The following is a 26,926-nucleotide window of genomic DNA, read 5'->3' on the forward strand; positions in this document are numbered from 1 at the left end:
ACTCCAGCCGACCATTGTGTTCTCAGTTTTAAGAACACATTCTTCACTTCAAAACCATAATAATTTTTTTTTAAATCCACTCACCCACCCCAACTCAATGCTTGGATTTTCTAAGTGCAAAAACACTTAATCCAAAGGTATAACCAAACCAGGAGTGAAAATACTACCGCCACCCATTCTCTCCACCCTCCTCCCTTCCAGCGGTATTCAGGTATGGAAATTTGCAGTAACATTTCACAGGACAGAGGAAGGGCTCTCTTCTGCTCCTCAATCTCTCAATCCTGTCACTGCTATCTTAGACGTCAGAACACGCTCAGCATAAATGCCAAACAGAACTTCAAGAAAGGAAGTTTAAAAAGAGGGAAAGAGGAGTTTTCTTGGAAAGAAAACAGGAAGGGACAGGTAACAGAGTTGAGATTAATGGATTATTTCCTGTGTGTGCACATCCTCAGTCCCTTCAGTCATGTTCGACTCTCTGCGACCCCATGGCCTGTAGCCCGCCAGGCTCCTCTGTCCATGGGATTCTCCAGGCAAGAATACTGGAGTCAGTAGCCATTCCCTCCTCCAGGGGATCTTCCCAACCCAGGGATCGAACCTAGGTCTCCTGCAGGGAAGCCCTAGATCTGTTCTATTTCATTGGGACCTCCATCATACACCACTTAAAATTCTAGTTCCTCTTAATTTCCTCATTTTTTATACCATTCCATGCTATTTCTGAATGTAGAGTTGACGATGTAAAAAAGCAGAAAGAGAAGCATTGATCATAATAGCCAAAACAGAGCTCAGTGTTCTCAAGGGTTCCTCCAACTGTGACCTTCACACACCATTTCCCCCCAAAATAACTTAGGTACAAAAGAGATCAACTTGGCTGCTGCCAAACCAGAAACCTTCCCATCCATACATTCCCTTCAATTTAGAAAAGAAGAGGTCCTCTGCACCTCTAGAGCAAGGATGAGAGGGCAGCTTTCTCAGGAAAAGCAAAGTAGCTGTGCCAGCCCAATATTTCCTGTGGAAAAAGGGATTTGAAGACCTAAAGCATTTCCTGCGAGTCCTAACAACTAGGCCAACATCCATCTAAACACAGCTGTCGGAACTCAGATGTTGTGCCTGCGAACCAAAGCTTGGGTGGGTGGGATGGAGAAAATCATAACCTAAGGACTTCAACCCTAGGATGGAGAAGGAAGGAGGGCAACCAGAAAACTGCAAGTCAACGATTCTACCGAGGGCCTTTCACTGCAACGGCTTCTGTGACCACACCCAGTGCGTAACGAGTGACGTCAGGCATCAGTGGCCGGTCAGACAGCCTTCCAGAGCAAGTGGTTTCAGCACACAGAGTTCTGTCATTGCTCTCAGTCACTGAGGGCATTCTATAGAGTCAGCAGCAGAGGAGACAGGTATATTCTGTAACAGTTTTGCAACCACAAATCTAAGGAGCGCTGAAGCCGGAGGCTGGACCACATTTAAAATGCAATTCTGCTCCCTGTTCTGTCAAACCACGTCCTCTCTAGTCAAACAAACTGATGTGTGTTTGCTTTACTGAGCCACAATCTAGGCACCCAAAGCCTGCTGATGCTTCAGAAAGAGGTTCTGGGTCTTGACAACTGAACACAGGGGCTGATTGGCAAGGATGTCCCTAGAGCTTCCTTGTGAGTCTTTGCATCTCAGTTATTCAGCAGTAACATTTGCTCTTGTGGCTTCTGAAAATTGTATGTTTTCCATAGAAGATAATCTCTAATTTACTTCTTTCTGTAATCATAGCAATTCATCCCTGTAAATCACACCTTTTACTAGGATGGGCTTGCCTTCTCTCCTGTGGCCATTTCCTCATTTAACCCACCACAATAACCCCTTAGAAGTATTTATTATGCCTCTGAACTTCTCCCATGCCTTAAATTAGTTTCACTAAAAATCAGCCAATGTTTAAATTCAATATGTACACTGTTTTAATTACACACACTTTCTGCCTTGATGGCTTTAGAAAATTAGAGCTTCTCAAACCACACCTATATCTGGTGAAGGAGACTGTTGACTTCTTTAGAACAACTCTATTTTTTCCCTCCACCTTGGACATCTGCTTAGTGTTCAGTAAAAAATGTTAGGCTTTACTCCCTTGCCCAGAAAGCACATGATTTGCACATTTCCTTTTTTATAAACCAGGGCACACTGGAGTCTAAGATGATTAACAGCTCTCTTGAGAAATGATTCTACCTGGAGAAACTATAAATCCTGCTTACAATAGTCTCAGTATCCATTCTCACCCTCTGTCTCAGGAAATGGGTGAATTTAATTCAGATGACCATTATATCTACTACTGTGGGCAAGAATCCTGCAGAAGAAAGGGAGCTGCCCTCTTAGTGAACAGAAGAGTCCACAATGAAGTACTTGGGTACAGTCTCAAAAATAACAGAATGATCTCCAATCATTTCCAAGGCAAATCATTCAACATAACAGTAATCCAAGTCTGTGCCCCAACCACTGAGGCCAAAGAAGCTAAAGTTGAATGGTTCTATGAAGACCTACAAGAACTCCTAGCACTAACACCAAAATAATATATGTCCTTTTCATCATAGGGGACTGGAATGCAAAAGTAGAAAGTAAAGAGATACTTGGAGTAACAAGCAAGTTTGGCCTTGGAGTACGAAATGAAGCAGGGCAAAGGCTAACAGAGTTCTTCAAGAGAATAACACACTAGTCATAATAAACACCTTTGTCCAACAACACAAGAGACGACTCTCCACATGGACATCACCAGATGGTAAATATAGATATCACACTGATTATATTCTTTGCAGCCAAAGATGGAGAAGCTCTACACAGTCGGCAAAAACAAGACCTAGAGCTGACTGTGGCTCAGATCATCGGTTCCTTATTGCAAAATTCAGAGTTAAATGGAAGAAAGTAGGGAAAACCACTAGGCCATTCAGGTAGGACTTAAATCAAATCCCTTGTGATTATACAGTGGAAGTGAGAAATAAATTTGAGGGATTAGATCTGGTAGAGAATGCCTGAAGAACTATGGACAGACGTTTTTAACACTGTGTAGGAGGCGGTGACCAAAACTATCCCAGAGAAAAAGAAATATAAGAAGGTGAAGTGGTTGTCTGAGGAGAATTTTAAAATAGCTGAGGAAAGAAGAGAAGCAAAAGGTAAATGGAGAAAGGGAAAGACATACCCAGCTGAATGCAAAGTTCCAGAGAAGAGCAAGGAGAGATAAGAAGGCTTTCTTCAATGAAAAATGCAAATAGAGGAAAACAATAGAATGGGAAAGACTAGAGATCTCTTTACGAAAACTGGAGATAACAAGGAACATTTAATGCAAGGGTAGGCGCAATAAAGGACAGAAATGGTAAGGACCTAACATAAGCAGAAGAGATTAAGAAAAGGTGGCAAGAATACACAGAGGAACTATACAAAAAACATCTTAATGACCCAGATAACCACAGTGGTGTGATTAACTCACCTAGAGCCAAACATCCTGGAGCGTGAAGTCAAGTGGGCCTTAGGAAGCATTACGATGAACAAAGCTAGTGGACATGATGGAATTCCATCTGAGCTATTTAAAATACTAAAAGATGATGCTGTTAAAGTGCTGCACTCAATATGTCAGCAAATCTGGAAAACTGAACGGTGGCACAGGACTGGGAAAGGTCAGTTCTCATGCCAGTCTCAAAGAAAGGCAATGGCAAAGTGTTCAAACTACCATATAATCGCACTCATTCCACACACCAGCAATGTAATGGTAAAAATCCTCCAAGCTAGGCTTCAGCAGTACGTGAACCAAGAACTTCCAGAAATGCAAGCTGGGTTTAGAAAGAAAAGGCAGAGGAACCAGAGATCAAATTGCCAACATCTGTTTGATCACGGAGAAAGCAAGGGAATTCCAGAAAAAATCCACTTCTACTTCATTGACTACGTTAAAGCTTTTGACTGTGTAAATCAAAACAAACTGTGGAAAATTCTTAAAGATATGGAAATACCAGACCACCTTACTATCTTATCTGTTTCCTGAGAAACCTGTATGATGATCAAGAAGCAACAGTTAGAACTGGACATGAAACAATGGACAGCTTCAAAATTGGGAAAGGAGTATGTCAGGCTGTATATTGTCACCCTACTTATTTAACTTATATGCAAAGCACATTATGTGAAATGCCAGGCTGGATGAATCACAAGCTAGAATCAAGATTGCTGGGAGAAATATCAACAACCTCAGATACGCAGATGGTAACAGTCTAATGGCAGAAAGTGAAGAGGGATTAAAGAGCCTCTTGCTGAGGGTGAAAGAAGAGAATGAAAAAGCTGCCTTAAAACTCAACATTCGAAAAACTAAGACCATGACATCTGGTCCCATCACTTCATGGCAAATAGAAGCAGAAAAAGTGGAAGCAGTGACAGATTTTACTTTCTTGGGCTCCAAAATCACTGCAGACAGTGACTATGGCAATGAAATTAACACACACCTGCTCCTTGGAAGGAAAGTTATTACAAACAAGGAGATCAGCCCTGGGATTTCTTTGGAAGGAATGATGCTAAAGCTGAAACTCCAGTACTTTGGCCACCTCATGCGAAGAGTTGATTCATTGGAAAAGACTTTGATGCTGGGAGGGATTGGGGGCAGGAGGAGAAGGGGACGACCGAGGATGAGATGGCTGGATGGCATCACTGACTCGATGGACATGAATCTGAGTGAACTCTGGGAGTTGGTGATGGACAGGGAGGCCTGGCGTGCTGCGATTCATGGGGTCGCAGTCAGACACGACTGAGCAACTGAACTGAACTGAGACAGTGTATTAAAAATCAGAGACATCACTTTGTCGACAAACGTCTATATAGTCAAAACTATGGTTGTTTTAGTAGTCAGGTACAGATGTGAGAGTTGGACCAAAAAGAAGGCTGAGTGGGAAAGAACGGCTGCTTTTGAACTGTGGTGTTGGAGAAGACTCTTGAGATTCTTTTGGACTGTAAACAAATCAAACCAGTCAATCCTAAAGGAAATCAACTCTGGATATTCATTGGAAGGACTGATGCTGAAGCTCCAATACTTTGGCCACTTGATGTGAAGAGCTGACTCATTGGAAAAGACCCTGATGCTGGGAAAGATTGAAGGCAGGAGGAGAAGCAGGTGACAGAGGATGAGATGGTTGGATGGCATCACCGACTCGATGGACATGAGTTTGAGCAAGCTCTGGGAGATGGTGAAGGACAGGGAAGCCTGGAGTGCTGCAGTCCATGGGGCCGCAAAGAGGTAGATACGCCTTAGCAAATGAAAAACAACAACAATCTGAGCAAAAGGCCACTCTGTCTTTCCAGTTACTAAAACCTCTGAGTTCATCCTTGATTTCTTTCTCTTAAACCCATGTCCAACTTATTAGTATATCCTGTCTGCTCTACCTTCAAAATATATCCCAAATGGAATGACTTCTCCTCACTATCACAGTCACCACCAAGGTTCAAGTTCCTACAGTGGGCTAAAGGTCCCGTGAAATATGTGGCTGCATCATCTCAACTTTTCACAACTCTGCTCAGCCACACAGGTCTCCGTGCTTTTCTGGAATGCACCATGATGGTTATTTCCTTGTCCTGGAGTTCTCACCCCATCCACATGGCTCACTCCCTAAGCATGGTTGGCTAAAAGCTTTCTTATTGAAGACCTTTTCCTGACCACTCTGTAAAATAGTGTTGTCGTGTTTCAGTTGCTCAGTCATGTCTGACTCTTTGCGATCCTATGGACTGTAGCCCACCAGGCTCCTCTGACCATGGGATTTCCCAGGCAAGAATGCTGGAGTGAGGGCCCATTTCCTTCTCCCTTGGATCTTCCCAACCCAGGGATGGCACCTACGTCTCCTGCATCAGCAGACAGATTCTATACCACTGGGCCGTGGGGGAAGCCTATATAAAATAGTTCCTACCCTCACAGTCCCTTTCACCCTTACTCAGCTTTATTTATTTTACTCACCCTTACTCCAACTGACAGCTATTTGACCCACCACCATGTAACAAGTTATGACTTTATTTATTCATTGCCGTTCTTCCATAAGAATATACATTCTCAGAGGAGGAGAACTTCATTTTGGTCATTGCTATCATACAGTGCCTGGGATACAACAGGAACTTAATACTTCCAAAATGACTGGATGAATGAGTAAATGAAAAGGCAAAAAAAAAAAAAGCAGAGTCCAAAATCAGGCAGTAACTTCCAGGTAGCAGAAAATAAACGTTTTATGCACAAAGACATACATTTTATTACCACATTTTCATTTCTCCCCCACAAAGTCTAAAGCAAAGCAAAAATGTGCTAGATTTCAGTTAACACATATGAATGTGTCTAGGAGAACAAATAAGAGAGAGCAGATGCTCAATCACTGCTTAACGTCCTCTAAAGGGTAATTCGGAGGGGCTTACCTTTGGAGCACACTGGAAATGCATTCCAGGCACCGGGAGGGTAGTGACATACATTGTGATACAGCGATATAGGTATAAAGTTCCAATGATAAAAAAGAATCTGCGCCCCACTATTGACCTAAGGGAAAAATAGGGATGGGAAAAAATAGGTTTACTGGGGCTTTCTGATCCTAAAGACAATATAAAATAAGGTTTAACAGAATAAAAAATATCTGCAGTTTTCTGAACTAAAGATTCACATACTGTGATCAATCTAGGTGGGTTGGGCCCCAAAGGTGTCATGAGTCTCTGGTGAGTTAAAGCAGTTTAAAGGTTAAATAACCACCTCTCCTTAAAAAAGCACTCTTTGCCAGAGAATTCAATGAACCTCTCTATGTTGTCAGTCAACCCACTGCATTAATAAGCCCTCTCTCAGGAACACAGCACAGGTATAAGCGAGCCACAGCCACAGAGGAATTTAGTAATGAGCTAAGGTGATACTACATAATTGGGCACATAGGGAAATGGGACAACTCATTTAACCTAAGTTATATAAGCAAGGGTTATTTGGGGACCATCCAAATATATTCTGACAGCTTCGGCATGAACTATTTTGTCTATGACTATAGAGATTTTCAGAGAATTATATTTTGAAGACGGTCAAAGCGTCCTCGTGCATTTAAGGATATTTAAGAGTGAAGCTGTAAATTTCACCCTTATTTTATGCATTCTTGATGAAAAGAGGCAAAAAAAAAAAAAAAAAAAAAAAGCCACAAGTCCTTTTTCCCTTTGTATGTTTTGGTGGAGACAGCTGTCTTGACTAACATTAGTCCTGTCCTTTGCCCTCTGAGTCCTTAGTCTGAGGCAGTGGTTCCTAGAAGCTGGCTCTGAGTACCCTGTCTCCAAAGGGAAAGGCTTTCCCTGTGTGCACCACTGCTTCATGGGTTCCTGAATGGGCATGGGGAGTTCTGAAGATGGGACTTCCCTAGTGGCCCAGGGGCTAAGACTCCTTGCTCCCAATGCAGGGGGTCTGGGTTCGATCCCTGATCAGGGAACTAGATCCCACATGCTGCAACTAAAGCTCCTGCATGCCACAACTAAGACCCAGGACAGCCAAAAAAAAATATTTTTTAGAAAATTTAAAAAAAAAAGAGTTCTGAAGATGGCCCTGCTGTGCAGTCAGAGATGGGTCTATAAACTCTGGGCTCTGGGGATTAAGACATGGGTGAGACCCACAAAGCCCTTAGAATTACTAGTTGTAACTTTCCTAGCACATACAATATATTACTCCAGGTCCCCCATTTTCAGAGCTCTCAAACTTCCCAAACCAGATCTTCCCAAAGATCTCCGGAAAAACAGACAGTTCCAGGCATGTGGCATATTTTAAGTTTTCTCTGAGACTGCAGTCTGCTGTGGATCAAGGTCTAATTCAGGTAACTGTTGGGACTTCTAATTTAAAGAATTATGTACAGATATAATTTTAGCTGTCTGTCTCCAAGAGCTATTTTAAGAAGATTCCAGGGTTTCTGGGATCAAAATATATAGAGAAAAACCACCTTGACTAGTTGATGAAAGCATTTATTTATTTATTGCAAGGCATTTCTTTCAAAGGCTTACTATTCTAGCATTGCCTGTGCTAGTACTAAAAAGGAACAGGTGATAACCGTTGCTGACTGTCTCCATTTGGTTAAGTGAAAAACTATCCTCGCTTTGATTCAACCCCAGGCTCAAAAGGAGCGCTGAATTGTGCTCCATGCTGTTAGACACGGTGAAGTTATAAGCAGGAATTATTATGAGTCGATTATATTCACTCCAGCATTCACAGTTCAGCAGTACTCAGAACAGAAAATTAACTTAGAGGTGAAATATGCACTCTGCAGTCTTATTTAGTTTAAGAACTACTGCCAATTATTTTTTCCCCCCTTGCTTTGAAGGTGCTCTTAAGTGAGAGAGAGTACAAGTAGAATTTTTTATTCAGCTGGAATGTGCAAAACAAGTTATAAAAATTACCAGTTACTAAAATGTTAGATCCAAATCTACCTGAAAAAGGAAAATTAGTGCGATTTTCCCCAACAAGTTTTTGCTGGTGGACTGTGACCAAAACAGTGGATGCTATTAAAATGCATGGCTGGCTTGTGTGACTTCAAGTTTTGATGTGGTAGAACCAAAGATGGCCATGGAAAGGCAGGTTAACAACAATCCTCTGGATGAACATTCAAACACAGCAAAACGGTACTTCGGGCTGGAAGCCAGCTGCTAACCAGACCCTGGGACATTTCTATTTTCACGGACATATACGAATAAAACTTTGCTCTAAAATAAAAGAGAGCAAATACCTTTGGCCTGAGCAGTCTCTCTTATAGTGTGTCCATTCCAGACACTGAAAAGAAAAACGCTAAAAGTTTTTTAGCTTTTAGCATGAAGCATGTCATAACCAACACCTTCTGTAAAAAGTTCTAAGACAATTGACAGCTATGTGATTCACTTATACATACTGAGAGAAATATTTTATTTACAAGAAAATGCTCAGGAATGACTTCAGTTTGTGGAACAAGTTTTCAAAAATTGCAAACTTGATGTAGAACTCTTTAGCAAAGATAGATTGAACTCTTCAAATCTCAAAGCAACAACCAATTGAAAAAATAATACAGCATAAATTCTCTCTTCAAAAAATGATCTTGTGGCATTAACACTGAAATCCTATTTGACTCTGAAGTGTATTGAATACATTAGCATACATTATACTTTTAAAAGCCTTGTTTGTGGGCAATGTTTTGACCAAATTTATATTTGTGACTTAATTACTAGAATCTTAGCAGAGAAAAACATCTGAATAATGGCTGAGAAGAAAAGAGGAACTGAGCCCCCCCCCCCACTTTTTTTTAAATGGGCTAGCAGTCTGAATTCACAGGGAAACAGAAATAACCACTTCAGAGCTTTGTCCTATTTTTAAGTGTCTTCAAAGCAAAAGTACCTGGCTTACTATACTTCCTGATTTCTGCTATTCTAAACAGGGAAGACTGAAGCCAGTGAACCGGCTGCTCCTTTGTGATGGCGTGAGGAAACTAGAAAGCCTGTTTGCTACAGGTATGTAAAACCTAAACTGCATGGACCCAGCTCTAAATGCAGTTTATTAAGCAAAGTCTTGTGGTTGAATTGCTAATAGGCAAATGGAAAAGAAATGTAAAATCTGAGAACTCTTGAAGAGAGGCAAACCTCAAAGCCTGCTGCAACTGACTGTAGACCAATATAGTCATCACATTCTGAGTAACAGCCGACTACTTTCCCCACCTGTCAAGAGCCTGGAATAACACAAGCATGATGAAGTGAATGTATTCCTTTCCAAGCCTCTTAATGTACCATGCAAATACCATAGTGCCAAGTTGCTTGAAATCAGAACTGCACCTTAAATTTACAAGCTTTGAGTCATCCACCACAGCATTTCTGTACCTTCACACACACCTGCCACTTCCATACAGTTGCTCAATAAATGCTGATGGAATAATGACTGGATTTACTCAAGGTTGTAGATCTTTCTATCTCTTCATCAAGTGCTTGGATAAGACTGAAGTTATCAGATAAAACCAAGAAAGAGCATTTCGATCACACACCTACTCACTTAAATATAAACTCCCATGGCAAACCCCCAAAACATGTTAGACCTTACTTACTTGTATCTCAAAAACAGCCACTGGGTGATCCATAATCCAACTAATATAATCCCATTTATTTCTGATACAGAAAATGCCCATTTCACCCGATCTATGTAATCAAAAAACTTGTCTGGGAGTGGAGGGCTGAGTTCCTTGGGAGGGACCCTCTCGTGCACAACCGTGATCATGACGGTTGTCAGGACGAGGTTGAAAAGAGCGTACACGAAAGCAATGCCCGTTTTCCACCACTCGAGGGGAAACTTGTTCCTCGCTTCTGTGGGCATAGCAATTTGGATATAGTCCGGGTACTTTTTGGTGCCTTTCCGCAACCCATTGGATAAGCTCTTAGGTTTGTTGTTGCCATTTCTGTTCTCTTCTTCGACAGGCTCAGGAGGTCTCGTGTAAGTGTCTGCAGGGTCGTTGGTTCGATTTTCCATATGCTCCTCAAGTTTTGCTGTCTCTATGATATCCATTGTCCCCTGGTCTTCAGGTCAAAAAGGAGATGGTAAAGTTCTTGTTCTTTGCGGAAACTCGACTTTTTCTAATCCTTCTATTTCCAAGATCAACATGGACTCTTAAGACTGATCTTGTTTCCTAGTATAAAACATAGATGGTCTCCATCTCTCTAGTGTTCCTCCTGGGCCACCATCTGCTATACGTTTACCACTTTCAGGAAAGGACGCCAATTTTCTTTCCCCCAAAGATGTTACTATTCCACCTGGAAAAACAAAACAGAACTCTGTTCAGAAACCGTGCTTGTCCACTTGCCAACCATCCAAAACAAAAACATTATCAAAATAAGGAAATAAATACCAAAGCCATTTGCTTTATAAATATATCGTCAGAACATAGTTAAAAGCTGCTGAGATGGAGTTTATTTATAAAACACTGAATTGTTTCATCTCGGAATTCTTCTCTTTTTGAGCTGATTTCAGTATAAATAGGAACATTCTAATAAACAATTCCTTTTCAATTTCTTTAAATAAAAGTCAGGACCCAGCATTGCAAACACTTCATCAGACAGTATCACTTGTTGCTAACCATGAAGTCATAATAAGCCAGAACCTCCCCAGAGATCATATCATTCCTTCCTAACACGGCATCTTCTCTATGAAGCTTAAAGAATAAAAAACTGTGATGAGTTGCTTACATGTATGGAGTAATTGTTACTCTGTGAATTTGTCGACTTTCTATGTTCATAGTAATCTTTAAGTGACTACTTTTCCGAACATATTCAAGATATTTTAAACGGTACTAACTCTGTTTATCCTTTTACAGTCAGAGATTCACACCATACAGAAGGAACGCTGACAGCCTATAAAATAACACAGTGAAAAGATACCAAAGCCTTCCTAGCTATGTCTCATTTAGGGAGCAAGTTATACTGGTTTCTGCAAGAAGAAAATAATTTACTACAACCAACATGGTGAATTAGTAACTGAGAACATTTCCATGCAGCCATCATAATTTCTGTCCAACAATAGAAGCGGGCACCCAGAGGACCAGCTCAGAGGACTTACCCACCAGGACACCAGGGACGAGAGGTGCTCTCTGCTTGAAGCTCCACAGGCCCCAAAGAGCAGAGACTCCTCTCCACAGCACAGCGCACCAGCACCACCTCTTTTATATGGGCCAGCAATACAGCTCCAGCTGTTCTCAATTTAGGAAAGCAGTATTTTCGTCCTGCTGTAGATCCCAGCCACCTGAAGAGGCTTCCAAACCTCGTAATTAGTCCCTTCGCAGAGGACACTGCACAACTTAAGCACAAGCTTTTGCATTTTAAAGACCTCCCTTTCAGAGTGACCTCAGGGGGTGGAAATTGGGAGGAGGAAAAAAAAAAGTGATGACAGCCAAGCCTTTATTTAACGAAACTGCAAGGAAAGAAAGTTAAAATGGCACAGATGGTATGGACAGGCAGTATTTGTTGACAGCTGTGAACGGCAAACAGATCAACCAGAAATGTTTACTGTGCACCTAAATGTCCCAACACTGAGGGATATGTACAGGCAAATAAAAAGAAGTTAAAAAAAAAAATACACGCCAACCAGAATGCCACCCAAAGAGCTCAAAGTCTAACTGAAGAGGCAGGACTGAAGTGATGAAGCTTTGAAGACTGACTGGCATATTGCAAGAAGGAGGAGGAGGTGGATGGCTAGATCAGAACGTAGCTCTAGTTGTGTCCCCAAAGACGTGTCCACAGAAAGGCGCTGTCCATTTCCGAGGAAGTGAAAGCAAGAGGAAAGTTAGCCTGGCAGGGCTAGGAGGATCCCTAAGAGATGGAGATCCGCTGAGAGCGAGTACCCCTCACCTTTCTCCTGGCCCTGGGTAAAGCCTCCAGATACTAAGGCATCAGAGCAGCGTGAGAAAGGACCAGGGCCCCTCTCGGTAAAATAGGTCTAACAGAGACTCTCTGCAGTGCCCTGGCTCAGTGTTGTGGGAAGACTAGGTATAACGAAGAGGCGCCTCAGTAAGGTATTTTCCAAAACAAACCATCAACACCATGGACAACTACTTCTAATGGAGGTACCGAAGCACTAGGTCAGCCATCGCTTGCTTCTTTTTGCCAACTTCAGGCTACACCACTCATAGCATCTTGCCAAACTATCATCCAAATTCCATCCAACTTCACTACTCCACAACTGCTCTGAGTTTGATGTTTGTAGGGGAAAGAAGCTTGTAATTTTGAAACCCAGGTCCACTCTAGTAGACATACAGATGGTCTTTAAAAGGTAGCTACCTAATTCTGGAACATAGAATGTAGAACAGAAGAAAATAGTTGCCTTTTTTTTTTTTTTAATTTTAAAGAGGAAGCATCCAGCTATCTACCTACTGGGACAAGTGTGAGAATGACTGAAATAATTAATCATAAAGAGCTTTGTGCTCCTGGGAGGAAGAGCACTCTGTGAGTACAAAGCCTGTTTATTGTCATTAGTGGCAGGATTGATGTTTTCCTTGGGGTTTCATTAAGAAGATTAAATATACAAAGCAGATCATCATGTGTCAGCCAATCTTGGGACGCAGCGTTCATCATCACGATGATCATTACAACATACTCATTCCCACGGTGAGAGTTTCCTACCAGCAAGTATCTGGAAAGTGACAAGAACCACAGCGGTTCCTTCTGAGGCTGGCAACCCCATTAGGTCATTTGTTTAGGGTATACTCCGCCAGAGCACAAGCAGATGAGAAGCTTTCCAAGTCTTCTTCCATTACAAAATACTGCAGGTTAGTCTAGATAATATTTTAAAAGTTTAAGATCCCTATAGACTAATCTTGCTTTTGAAGGCAAGTGCAAAACTCAGAAACTGTTAGTACAGTAACATTGCTTTGCTAGAGCTTTTTTTTTTTTTTTTTAAGAACAAAGTATGATTTACTCCAGAAATACAAGCTTGCAAATTAGGAAATGACTATAATTTGTATTTTACTAAATACAAAGAAATGTAACCCAAAAAGATATGATCATCTTGAGTGATGTTTAAAAGGCACTGATAAAATTCAGTATCCACTTGATTTGGGGGGGTAGAAAGCACTCAACAGGAGGAACAAAAGTACATATATATACAGCTCTGCTCTTTCAATGCCAAAATCACAATTTTAGCTGTGTAATATGTGTTCTAATATCTAGCGGGAAAAAACATCCTATACTTTTCATCCCTAAGGGAACTTCAGGATCTGTCAAATTATACGAAAATACATACTTTTGCTTATATGTTTTATTTTACCTCTATTATACCATAAAGGGTTTGATCTTACCATATTAAAATACATTAATCACTTTCTCTTAATAATCCCAGTAGTATTTTTCAATAGTAATTTGACAAAATGATTCTATGCTTCATCAAGGAGTAAAAATGGGAGCAGCAGAAGCTTTGTATCAGTAGATATTGCATTACACAACTAATATTGGGGCAATGGCACCCAGTTATTCTATTTCGGGAATTTATCCCAAGGAAATAAGGATGTACATAAAATATTTCTATAAGTATGCTTTCAATACATTTATAAGCAGAAATTGGAAACACTCTAATATCCAACAATAGGGAGTTAAATAAATTACAGCCATCATAATATACTTAACGCACTGTATTTGGATACAGAAACTACCAAACTGTGAGACAAGTCTATAAATTCTATAGAAAAAGGATGCAGTATCGAATTAGGTACAGATTTAGATCTGGATAAGTGTAGAGGGCTTCCCTGGCAGTTCAGATGGTAATGAATCTGCCTATAACGCAGGAGACCCCAGTTCGATTCCTAGGTTAGGAAGATCCCCTGGAGAAGGGATAGGCTACCTACTCCAGAATTATTGAGCTTCCCTGGTGGCTCAGATGGTAAAGAATCTGCCCGCAATGCGGAAGACCTGGGTTCGATCCCTGGGATGGGAAGATCCCCTGGAGGAGAGCATGGCAACCCATTTCAGTATTCTTGCCTCAGTAATTCCTATCAGAGGTTCAGCTCAGTTCAGTCGCTCAGTCGTGTCCGACTCTTTGCAACCCCATGAATCGCAGCACGCCAGGCCTCCCTGCCTATCACCAACTCCTGGAGTGCACCCAGACTCACGTCCATCGAGTCGGTGATGCCATCCAGCCATCTTATCCTCTCTTGTCCCCTTCTCCTCCTGCCCTCAATCCCTCCCAGCATCAGAGTCTTTTCCAATGAGTCAACTCTTCACATGAGGTAGCCAAAGTACTGGAGTTTCAGCGTCAGCATCAGTCCTTCCAAAGAAATCCCAGGGCTGATTTCCTTCAGAGTGGACTGGTTGGATCTCCTTGCAGTCCAAGGGACTCTCAAGAGTCTTCTCCAACACCACAGTTCAAAAGCATCAATTCTTCAGCACTCAGCCTTCTTCACAGTCCAACTCTCACATCCATACATGACCACTGGAAAAACCATAGCCTTGACTAGACGGACCTTTGTTGGCAAAGTAATGTCTCTGCTTTTCAATATGCTATCTAGGTTGGTCATAACTTTTCTTCCAAGGAGTAAGCGTCTTTTAATCTCATGGTCTACCAAAAATGGAAAAGGAGCAATGTGACAGAGGTTCAAGGCTTGAAGAAAAGGTGCAAGTGTGAGGCTCATGACTCACTCCCAGTTCTGATCTGAGGCTCCCGGCCAGCATTCCACAGAGGAGACTAAGCACAGACATGCGCTCCAGTCAACAGGCTAAGAAGCACGTTGCTTGTTAAAGTTGTATGTTGACCTGGTTGTACATTTAGAGTGGTTAAAAAGATAAGATGTATTAAGTGTGTAAATACAGTTTAAAAGTTAAGGAAACTTATTGAAGTCTATATGTGGGTTTCAATGTTTAAAAAGATGTAATCTGTTGAAGATAGAGGTTAAACACTGACCAAAGATAATGTGTTGCTAACATCCTCAAATTACAATTATGAATGAAAGAGACTTAGATGTTGCTTAAAGGCTTAAGAATAACAAGGTTTTGAAACAGAGTTGAATGATCAATGGAAACAAAAGAGCTGATGAGTTTCTTAACAGACTACTAAAGCTTTACCAGCCCTTAAAAAAGAAAACCCAGGGGGCTTCCCTGGTGGTTCAGCGTAAAGAGGCTGCCTTCCAATATAGGAGACACAGATCCGATCCCTGATCCTGGAAGATCCCACATGCTGCAGAGCAACTAACACCCTGCCCCACAGTTACTGAGCTTGTACTCTGGAGCCTGGGAGCTGCAGCTACTGAGCTCACATGGGCAACTACTGAAGCCTGTGCACCCTAGAGCCTGTACTCCACCAGAGAAGCCACCACAGTGAGAAGCCTGAACAAACAATTAGAGAGTAGCCTGTGCAGCAACCAAGACCTGGCATGGAAATCAATCAATCAATAGATAAAATTTTAAAAAGAAAAAAAAAAAAAACAATTGTTACCATAAAGCCATGAAAAAGTCAAGCTGTAGAATAAAACAAACACAATATAATAGTTTCCAAATATGTGTCAGGCACTGTGCTTTGGGCATTATATAATTAATCCTTAGAACAACATTAGGAAATATTTTTAAATATTTATTTATTTGGCTGTGTTGGGTCTTAGTTGTGGCACACGGCTCTCCCTTGCATGACTCGGGATCTTTCAGCGTGGCACACAGACTCTCTAGTGATGGCAAGCAGCCTCAGGGGTTGACGCACGTGGGCTCCAGCACGCACAGGGAGCATGCAGGCTTAGTTGCTCTGCGGCACGTGGGATCTTAGCTCCCCGACCAGAGATCGAACCTACCGAACCTACCCTGCATTGCAAGGCGCTTTTCTCAACCGCGGGACCACCAGGGAAATCCCAGGAAATATTTTAAAAAAAAGAAATTGAGATCATGTGAAATGCTCAAGGTCAGACAGGGAGGGAGTGGCAGAGCTCAGATCTGAACCAAGAATTCGATCTCAGGAGTCCCTGTTCTGTCACAGAGGTCAACAATATAGTCAGTGAAAAAGATCGAGACAATCAATTACAAGGGTTTTTTTTTTTTAAAAAGGAGAGAGGCATAAACACATAGGAAAGTCTCCAGATAATATAGGCATTTTTAAATCTTCATAATTTTGAAAAAATTAATATAGACTTAGAAAAAAAATTTAATATATAAATCACCCCTCTTGAGGGGAGAGGGGAGGAGCATGTGAAATATTTCCCTGTCATCCATATTTCCCTTTTAATTATAATTACTGTAGCAAACACACCACTATATTAAATTTATATTACAGATATATTGCTATGTTAACAGGATCCCAGCTGAGCTAAGAAATTTTACACCTATAAAAGTTTTTTCAGAGACCAAGACATCTTAGCTTTTCCTTACTAACATTCTTAGAGCTTAATTTACTTGTAAAAATCCTCCTGCCTAAAATGGATAGGCATTAGTTAGTATGATTACAGAACAAGGGTGCCTTATGAGTCATGGCATTCTATTTCAAAAATGCCCATAAAATTTGCTAAACATTTTTACTAACAAGTTCTTGAAAACTGAAAAGAAGACCCACTATTTAATTAAAAAAAAAATGATCGTGTATATTTGTGAAATACTTTCCCAACAAAAGTTACATGGAAAGGCATCCTTGCCAGACCCTTATAGGTCCCACATCTGTATAAGAGTACAGATTTAAATCAGGGAAACAGGCAGGCCTAGAAGTTAGCTTTGTGACACTATTCTGAGAATGAACTGGGAAAAAAAGACTTAATTTAAAAGACAAGAATTAAAAAAGCAGCTACTATGATGATTGTAATTCTGAACTTGGGAAGAGTGATGCTTGGGTAGAGAACAAACATTTTGATTTCTGGTACTACTTTGCTATCCCACACTAAAATGCAGATGACACCACCCTTATGACAGAAAGTGAAGAGGAACTAAAAAGCCTCTTGATGAAAGTGAAAGAGGAGAGCGAAAAAGTTGGCTTAAAGCTCAACATTTAGAAAACGAAGATCATGGCATCTGGTCCCATCACTTCATGGGAAATAGATGGGGAAACAGTGGAAACAGTGTCAGACTTTATTTTGGGGGGACTCCAAAATCACTACATACAGTGATTGCAGCCATGAAGTTAAAAGACACTTACTCCTTGGAAGAAAAGTTTTGACCAACCTAGACAGTATATTCAAAAGCAGAGACATTACTTTGTCGACTAAGGTCCGTCTAGTCAAGGCTATGGTTTTTCCTGTGGTCATGTATGGATGTGAGAGTTGGACTGTGAAGAAGGCTGAGCACCGAAGAATTGATGCTTTTGAACCGTGGTGTTGAAGAAGACTCTTGAGAGTCCCTTGGACTGCAAGGAGATCCAACCAGTCCTTTCTGAAGGAGATCAGCCTTGGGATTTCTTTGGAAGGAATGATGCTGAAGCTGAAACTCCAGTACTTTGGCCACCTCATGCGAAGAGTTGACTCATTGGAAAAGACTCTGATGCTGGGAGGGACTGGGGGCAGGAGGAGAAGGGGACGACTGAGGATGAGATGGCTGGATGGCATTACTGACTCGATGGACGTGAGTCTGAGTAAACTCTGGGAGTTGGTGATGGACAGGGAAGCCTGGCGTGCTGCAGTTCACGGGGTCGCAAAGTGTCGGACACGACTGAGCGACTGAACTGAACTGAACTAAGATAGACTAGACAACTTTAGTTCTGTAACTAGTTGTTATAAGAGGAAGACTCAGCCTAGCAGTGGTGGTTGCTGGTGGGAATGGAGAGAGATTGCAAATAGGCTGCCATTTTCCTTTTGGGGCGATGGAAATGTTCTAAAATTAGATCATGATGGTGGCTGCTCAATTCTGTAAATTTACTAAATATCATTCAATTATATGCTTAAAACACATACATTTTATAGAATGAAAGTCATAACTCAATTAAGCTTTACTCTTTAAAAAAAAAAAACAAAACACACCCATAGCCCATCAAGACACATAATTTCTAAAGAATTAGAAACCAAAGACTATGTTCTGTTCTGTTATTATATATTAGAGGCTCACTTATCCCTTTAAAGTGTTGTTATTTACCAGCTGAGCACTTCCTTCAGCAGTGACTGAAATAACATACATTTTAAAGTTTTCTATAGATAGGATCAAGAACCAGCCAATAAAATGCAAACTGTTTAACAAAATTTGTGTAAACTGTGCTCCAAAAATAAACTGGTAAGTAAATAAGATGAAGTGACAAAAAACAGATGGGTTTTCTAACAGAATTCATCAAACTTTACTACGAGTTGGATCTCCAGGGGGAAAAGTGAGGGTCTGTTTTCTCTCTCACTATTTAAAAAAAATTGGTCCCTTTAACTAGCGAGGTAGTTTAATACTTGTTGAAATGAATATTTATTGACACAGAGCAAATATTAGCTGTGCAAATTTGAAAACAATAAATTTGGACTCGGAGTATTTCACAAGAAGTGATCATCTGGGGTCTGTCCACAGGGCAGAGCAGCACTCGGCCAGCAGTAACTGTTTCTGATGTCATCCAGTTTGATAGAATAAAGTACCTTCACTAAAATACGCTGTGCAAAGTGTTCCATAGGATGTTTTCAATCTTGTCTTCTATTTCTTGTCCATCTTTTTATTTATGGCTGGAGAATTCCAAAGATTAGATCCAATTCCAGGAGAGGAATCTTAGAGGTGGAGTCCCAGGGAAAGACAGTTTTAACAATCCCTGGTACATTGTAGAACACGTGGTAAGAAGGAAAATGAATGAACAAATACGTAAATAAAGGAATGAGCAAGTAGATGGACAGACTGGATAAGTAATCAGACAGACGGATAAGACCCTGAAGATAGAAGACGGCTATAAAACAAGGTCTAAAGCTAGGGAATGTTTCAAATAATCCTTTATGTTTCTTGGGGATATACTCTAAATCAGAGATTCTCAGAGTTAAGGGGTGGAGTGGGGGAACACATGTTTTTCCCAAATACTGGATGATATCTTCCCCAGGCCCCTTTCCCCGCCTCCATTCCTGATACATCTAGGAGTTCAGAGAATTTCTGGAGGGTGAGGGTCGGTGGGCTTTCCAGGTGGGTTCTCCCACCTTTGCCTGTGTGTCTGAAGGGTTTAGAAGAAAGAACCAGACAGGAAACTTCTGCTTCCCACCCCTTTATGTATTTACAGCCCGCATGATAAACCCAGGACCCTGGAGAATAAGTAAAGAGGGCCGAAGTCTGGTATTTGTGGTAAAATGCTTACATCTACTGCAGCAGGCAAGCAAAAAACCTTCCTGATAATTTAAACAGACATTTGTACCTTTAACAACCTGAACTGTGATTCTATTAATTTCCGAGCAACCCTGTCCAAGAGGTGTTTGGCCAGAGAATTATTCCGCGCTAACTGGTACCACCTGTTCCCTGTTTAATGGTCAAACAAAAGTCGAAGGCTCGGGCTTAGCAGAAACGCCCTGGGGGCTGTATCAGAAAGGTTAACGCTAACAGCCTAACTGAACAACAGTGGTAATTATCTGCTGCTTCATCTCTAGCTTCCGTATATACCCCAAAGATTTACACACCTAGAAACTGATTCCCGTAGGTTTTAATAATTATTACTCTGTAGTAGGAGCCTGCACAGATTACCTACTCAAGTGTGAGGTTTCTAAAAATCATAAAAAAAAAAAAATTCCATTTAATATTTTCAAAAGAGTGTGGAACTTAACATTTTCTTCTAACCCTGGCTGGTCTAGGAGCAAAGCAGAAGCTGGGTCTAACAGCTTAACCTTTACACTGTCTAAAACATATATTTTCTAAGCCATATTAGAGATCTCATTCTAAATGAATAAACAGATCACAGTCAAAGTCAACAGCAATTTCTTCGTCAACATCAACAACAACAAACTTTCTAGATTTGGAAGCGTAGTCTCTTACACTAGGAAAACTGTGAGAAGAAAAAAAGAACACTTTCTTCAAAATAATTTCATAACTCTTTCCTTTAATAAAGCTCCTTTACCACATGCCTTTCAGATTATTTTAAAATATACCTTTTGATTTCTTCCTTTACCATGTCGTGACCAAACTTGGTGTCTGTTTTATACAATTTCAAAAAGTTTGCATAAATAATTAACAGGCTATTTAAATGAGTATTAAAAAAACTGACATCTTGGAACTTTGCTTGATGTTTATGAATACATTAGAAGAAAGTCTTAGCACTCAGAGATTTAAGTGAAGTTATCTTTAAGCAAGAATCTATAGGAAGGAGTTAAATAATCCTGCTCTAGGGTGGAGGCAAAGGGGAGACTTCAGGACAAACGTTTAACCTGGGGCTGTGGTTAGCACATTTTATAGTTGTAAACAGAGGCAAATACCTAAGAACAGGAAGCTTACTCAATCCCCAGGGCTGCTGAAGGAACGGCACCTAGGTACACTTGAACACAATCTCCTTGTAGAGGTCTAAAGTCTAGAATCAGACATTTTAATATGCATTAAAATACAATGGGTTCCTTGTTACTATATTTCTGCTTAGTGCACTGTGTCAACAAAACAAGAAATAGCTTAAAACAGCCTCAGAGATGAAGGGGAACACTTTCTGTTAGCAAGAATTAAATCACTGAAAAGTGAAGGAAAAGGGAGGTTCTAGAGTCTGCACCCTCAGCAGGTTAGTCCCATTTGCTTGCTGCATTTGGGGTGTGGTGTTCTCCAGGCTTTGGCAGAGGGCAAGGAGAGCAGGAGGGCCAGACAGCTCCTCAAGTCCTGCGCTGCAGCCCATCTGGCGTCCTTAAGGCAGAGCACAGTTTCATATAAGGGGAGGAAAAAGTAGGAGAGGAAAGCAGGCATGGAAGAGCCAAGAGAAGCCTGTATAAAGCCTCCGTTTCTCATTCTCTTATGCCAACCACAAAAAGGTTCTTTTGCATGACTGGCCGAATAAGCCACTGCTTTCAAATGGTATGAGGCTATAAAAAGGAATACTTTCTCCAAAGCCATTAAGGTCACTACACTTGGCTTCCAGAACTTAAACTACTATGTTGTATTTCAATAAATTATTTCTTGCTCAAAAGCACTTATTTGACCAATGTTTCCAACCTTGGCTTTGGTTTCTGCCAATAACTCCAACACAAAGAATGGCGCCCATGGAGAAAAAGGCAGCAAGAGTAACTTAAAAGATGGAAATCCTGAGTCTAACAATGCCACGTTTAACAAGTCTGAGGAATGCCAGTGAATGTTAGAATTGGGATTTGAAATAGATCTCTAAAATATTTATCTACTGAATTTTTACTTATCCTAATAAATTAAGGAAAAGAAGAGACTGTCACAAAATGTTTATTTCTTTCATTTTCACCAGAAAGTTTGCATATTAAAAAAACTCACTTGAAGAAAATAAAAGAAATTTGGTTTATACATCACAGCATTTAAATATTATTTTAGGAAATATTAGTAAATACTTGGATATTCAGAATAACTGCCAACAGACATGGTCTGCTAAGGAAAACAAGGCTGTTCAGAGGTAAAAGCTGGAAAGTTGCAAAGTCTCATCAACAAATGTGTCTTCTGTCTGTTCTACTAAATGTCCCCTGTATGGAGCTTGAATCCTCTACCACAAAGCATAGGTGGCTGTTGGTATGATAAAGACCATATCTGAGTGATTATCTACATACCATTGGTTTTGCAGTGACCCTTAACCCTTAGCCAACTGCCCGTTTCCCTTAAACAAAAATCCGGAACAGAATACACAGTTCTATTTTGTATTTCTCTTAGAAATACCATAACACGAGAAATTTTGTTCTAATATACCCAAGCTATCCCTCCAGGAGGTAGTTAGAAAAAGAGAGAAAAGAGTTTGGAAAGAAAGATTCAAGAAAATGAGTCAGAGGTTTTACAAGGAACCCTGAGAAGAGAAAGGCAATGCAGACAAGTATAGATACCAGAGCTGACTCAAATGGCTTCTAGGGGCCCAGAGTATGTCCCATAAAAGGGCACTTACAGCCTGGGGAGTGCAGAGGGGCACTGGAGGTGAGTGAGCATCAGTCCTTTTCAGCAAAACCAGGAGAGCTCCAAGGAGTTGGATAGAAAACCAAGAAAGTGTGGTAGGGATGGGGGGGTGAAGGGGGAGTTGACACTGTTAAACAGTAACATAACTTTGAAAGTATGGGGACTACCTTTACTGAAACATTTCTATCTGAGCAATAGCAAAGAAGATAAGTGAAAGTGTTAGTTGCTCAGTCGTGCTTGACTCTTTGCAACCCCACTGACTGTAGCCTGCCAGGCTCCTCTGTCCATGGAATGCTCCAGGCAAGAATACTGGAGGGTGTTGCCATGCTCTTCTCCAGGGGATCTTCCCAACCCAGGGATTGAACCTGGGTCTCCTGCATTGCAGGCAGATTCTTTACCATCTGAGCCAACTGGGAGCGAGTGAGTGAAAGTCGCTTAGTCGTGTCCGACTCTTTGCGACCCCATGGACTACACAGTCCAGGGGATTCTCCAGGCCAGAATACTGGAGTGGTAGCCTTTCCCTTCTCCAGGGGATCTTCCCAACCCAGGGATCAAACGCAGGTCTCCCACATTGCAGGTGGATTCTTTACCAACTGAGCCACAAGGGAAGCCCAAGCCACCTGGGAAGCCCCGAGCAATAGTAAATACAACCACAATTGAGTCAGCATATGAAACAATCAGATATTCTATTTAGCAGAAATGGTTAGTTATCATATGTAAATAAACAAAAATATTTCATTTAGCATGTATTTATATGATCTATATTATATCTATATCTGGCTGTATTATTCATTATAGATAGATTCACTACAAGTAACATGTAAAATCCTTTAATTACGATGATCTATTTAATCAAGGCTTTCACGAAGGGCCTTGGCTTTCATTTTCCTTTCTTTGCATATTAAATCGGCTTTTCATTTCCACAATCTTTGCAGTAAGGGCAGGTGATTTGATGAACCCAACCCCTGAAGTACACCCTCAAAACCCACTAGAAGAGCTTGGAAAGAGACAAGAGAAACAGAATGATTTCTGCTGGTTTATCCATGCAGTGAGCAAAGAGTGGTCAGGAAAGGAAACAGAAGTAGAAGATAAGATTCTGCGGCTCCATCTCATAGCCAGAGTTCATTTCCTTATTTTCTACACCTCCTCTGACAAATCCTAAGAAAAGAATTCCTGTGACTAAATGTCTCCCAATTACTAATAACAGAAACTTCCTACAGAATGTCTCACTGACAGATTAAACACACAAGCTTCTAGTCTACTGTAAGCCATGGATAAGAACACTAGAAAGTTACCTTGAAACAAAGCCTATTAAAATGTAATTTAAGCTGTAATCAGAAAGAAGCATAAAAAATACAATAAAGATCATAAATTGTACAATTTTTATGAAAATTTCTCTCTTTTTAAGCACATGAGTTTTAAAAATGATTATACTTCTTGACATATTAACTACTACTGAAAATTTATTTTGGAACAGTTTTAAATACAGAAAAAAACATTATCCAAAAATATATTTGGTTAAACATTAAAGCTATCTAAATGTCTGCAGCAGACATTTTGAAGGACCTAAGAAATACATTAAGGCTTCCCTGGTGGCTCAGACAGTAGAGTCTGTCTGCAGTGCGGGAGACTAGGTTCAATCCCTGGGTCGGGAAGATCCCCTGGAGAAGGTAATGCTAACCCACTCCATTCTTGCCTGGAAAAACTGCTCCTCAGTCCATGGGGTTGCAAAGTCAGACATGACTGAAATACATTATACTTTCTGTTTAAAAAACAGCAACATATTTTTATTTTCATAAAAATTTAAATGCATGACATTTTTAAAAAGTTAATAAATACACCCTAAAGAAGGTAAGGTGTTAATGTTGGTTGTGGGATTTACTAATTATTTTCTTTTCCTCTGGTACTTACCTACTTTCTCCAAATTTTCTGCGACAAAAGTATTTACCTATGTATCTATTAATAGATACAACTGTATTCTCAGTTTATAAATATTATGTTTAAGATTTTAATGATGAGGAAAATACAATATGATTTCAGCAATCTAAAGATGCATGTTACGTATATATTTTTAAAACTCTGAAGAAAACACACCATATATTGATACTGCTTAATGAATTTATGGGTGATTTTAACTTTTTTATTTTGGATTGTATTTTCTAATTTTCCATATTAATCATTGTTGGTTAGATAGCATCACTGACTCAATAGACATGAACTTGAGAAAACTCCAGGAGACAGTGAAGGAAGGAAGCCTGGAGTGCTTCAGTCCATGGGGTCACAAAGAGCTGGACACAACGTAGCAACTGAACAACAACAACAAATAATCAGGAAAATGCTAACGGTTATTTTAACGATAAGAGTATTGACAGAGTTAACAGGGAAAATGTGCTTCTGTTCTTTAAAAAGGTATTTTGTTTTGTATAATTTCAAGTATGTAAAAAATGCATCTACAGAAAAGTCAGAGCACAAGTACGCTAAAATATTAAGAATGGTTGTTCAAGTGGTAGGAGTATGAGATTTTTCTCCTTCCTACATCTGTGTATAGTCCACATTTAGAAATATTTTCATTACCAGTGTGTCATTTTATACCAATAGCTAAAAGTACTGGAAGCCATGTCTAGCTGTTGCTGTTATTTTCACAGAAATATTTATCCACTGAAATCTTTATTTCATATCTTCACTCAGCCTCAATTAACTGCAATAAAAAGCATATGTTTAGGGACTTCCCTGGTGGTCGAGTGGCTAAGACTCGGTGCTCCCAATGCAGGGCATCCGGGTTTGATTCCTGGTCAGGGAACTAGATCCCACATGTTGCAACTAAAAGTTTAAATGCCGCAACTAAAACCTGGTACAGCCAAATAAAATTGTTTTTTCAGTATATGTTTAGAATTTTGCACTTTGGACAAGTCTGCAGTATTGCTGCTATAGAGAAAGCCTGGTAAACCAGTAAATATTTTTGGATGTTACAATCCTAACCTGAAGTAAACACACAATTAAATTAGTCTTTACTTAGTGTTCACCTTTCAAAAACAGACTTCACTGTACTAAAGTGTGATATCTTCTGCAGGGTTTATTCTCAAGAAGGGTGAAGACTGCTTTATAAATTTCCATATAATGGATGTCATTCATTCTCTCACAAAAGAAAAGCAGCCAGTCATTTAGCAAATCTCCAAGCCCTCTGGGTGAATATTGGTAATTTTTGTGCACCACAAATGTTTTAGGAAGTCTGTGTATTTAAGCACTTTTGAAAATCTTTTTCCTGTTACTTGGTGGAGTTTGGCTTTGTTGTGGGGCTTCTCCGGTGACTCAGGCATAAAGAATCTACCTGCAATGCAAGAGACCCAGGTTCGACCCCTGAATCAGGAAGATCCACTGAAGAAGGTAATGGCAACCCACTTAAGTATTGCCTGGAGAATCCCATGGACAGAGGAGCCTGGTGGGCTATAGTCCATGGGGCTGCAGAGAGTCGGACACGACTGAGAGACTTAGCACATATATACAGCACATTATTAGGTCACATAGCTCACCACGATCACCTTGCTGGATCTGGAAAACACCAGATATTCAAACAGTAATATATCTGAATGAGACATAGGGATATATTGACACTGACTTGGGTTATCAAGAGGAGGCGGGAAGGAAGGAAGAAGTTTAGATTTTGAAATTGCAGATCAGTGATTCTGAACCTATACAACTCAAATCACATTATCTATCAAGATGGGACTAGTTATATTATAAATATTACTTGTACAATAAAATTGTTGCTGTTCAGTTGCTAAGTGACATCTGATTCTTTGCAACCCCATGGACTGTAGCCCACGAGGCTCCTCTGTCCATGGGATCTTCCAGGCAAGAATACTGGAGTATGGGTCACTTCCTCCTCCAGGGGATCTTCCCAAACAAGGGATCAAACCACATCGCCTGCATTGGTAGGTGGGTTCTTCACCACTGACCCACCAGGGAAGCCTACACAATAAAATACCATCATACTAATACAATGTTAGGTGAAGAAAGTTACAAAATGGTATATATAGCACAATTTTTTACTGTGGGGGAAAACTGTGCTATGCATAAACAAACTAGTTACTAGAAAGGTGATATTATACAGAACATTTACTTCACTTTTTACCTTTTTGTGTTGAAAAAATAAGTAAGCAGCATATTTTTATTTTACTGCCTAAGAGCAAAGATAATCGTTGATTCAACAATATTTAGTGAGTACATACTCTGTATTAGGGGCTGTTGTAGGGACACAACAGTTTTTCAAAAGTCACTTCCTTCACGGAGTTTAAATTCTGCTAATGTTGTACTACAACAACAATAAACAAATTTCAAGTGCTATGAAAAAAATAAAATAAGAGGGATGTTTGAAGTAAGATCACCAAGCTTATGAAGCAATATTCACTTTAAAATTTTTAAATGAACACTCATTATGTGGAAAAAATATCAGTACCCCATCAAGTCAAATGAATATCAAGAACACCTATGTTCCAACTTGCTGAAACTCGGTCAC

General features: G+C 40.3%; 1 protein-coding gene across 2 annotated transcripts in view; it reads right to left on the reverse strand.

Annotated features, from left to right (window-relative positions):
* SGMS2 (sphingomyelin synthase 2) overlaps positions 1-26,926 on the reverse strand; it is a 97,064-nt gene that overhangs the window by 14,742 nt on the left and 55,396 nt on the right. For both annotated transcript variants that reach the window (XM_018049235.1, XM_005681329.3), the window contains exons 2-3: positions 10,053-10,752; positions 6,403-6,520 (exon numbers count right to left, since the gene is read on the reverse strand). In XM_018049235.1, coding sequence (XP_017904724.1) covers positions 6,403-6,520; positions 10,053-10,507 — 573 coding nt within the window. In that variant the 5' untranslated portion in view covers positions 10,508-10,752. The remainder of the gene's footprint in view (positions 1-6,402; positions 6,521-10,052; positions 10,753-26,926) is intronic.

Source organism: Capra hircus, chromosome 6, assembly GCF_001704415.2.
Source record: "Capra hircus breed San Clemente chromosome 6, ASM170441v1, whole genome shotgun sequence".
NCBI lineage: Eukaryota > Metazoa > Chordata > Mammalia > Artiodactyla > Bovidae > Capra > Capra hircus.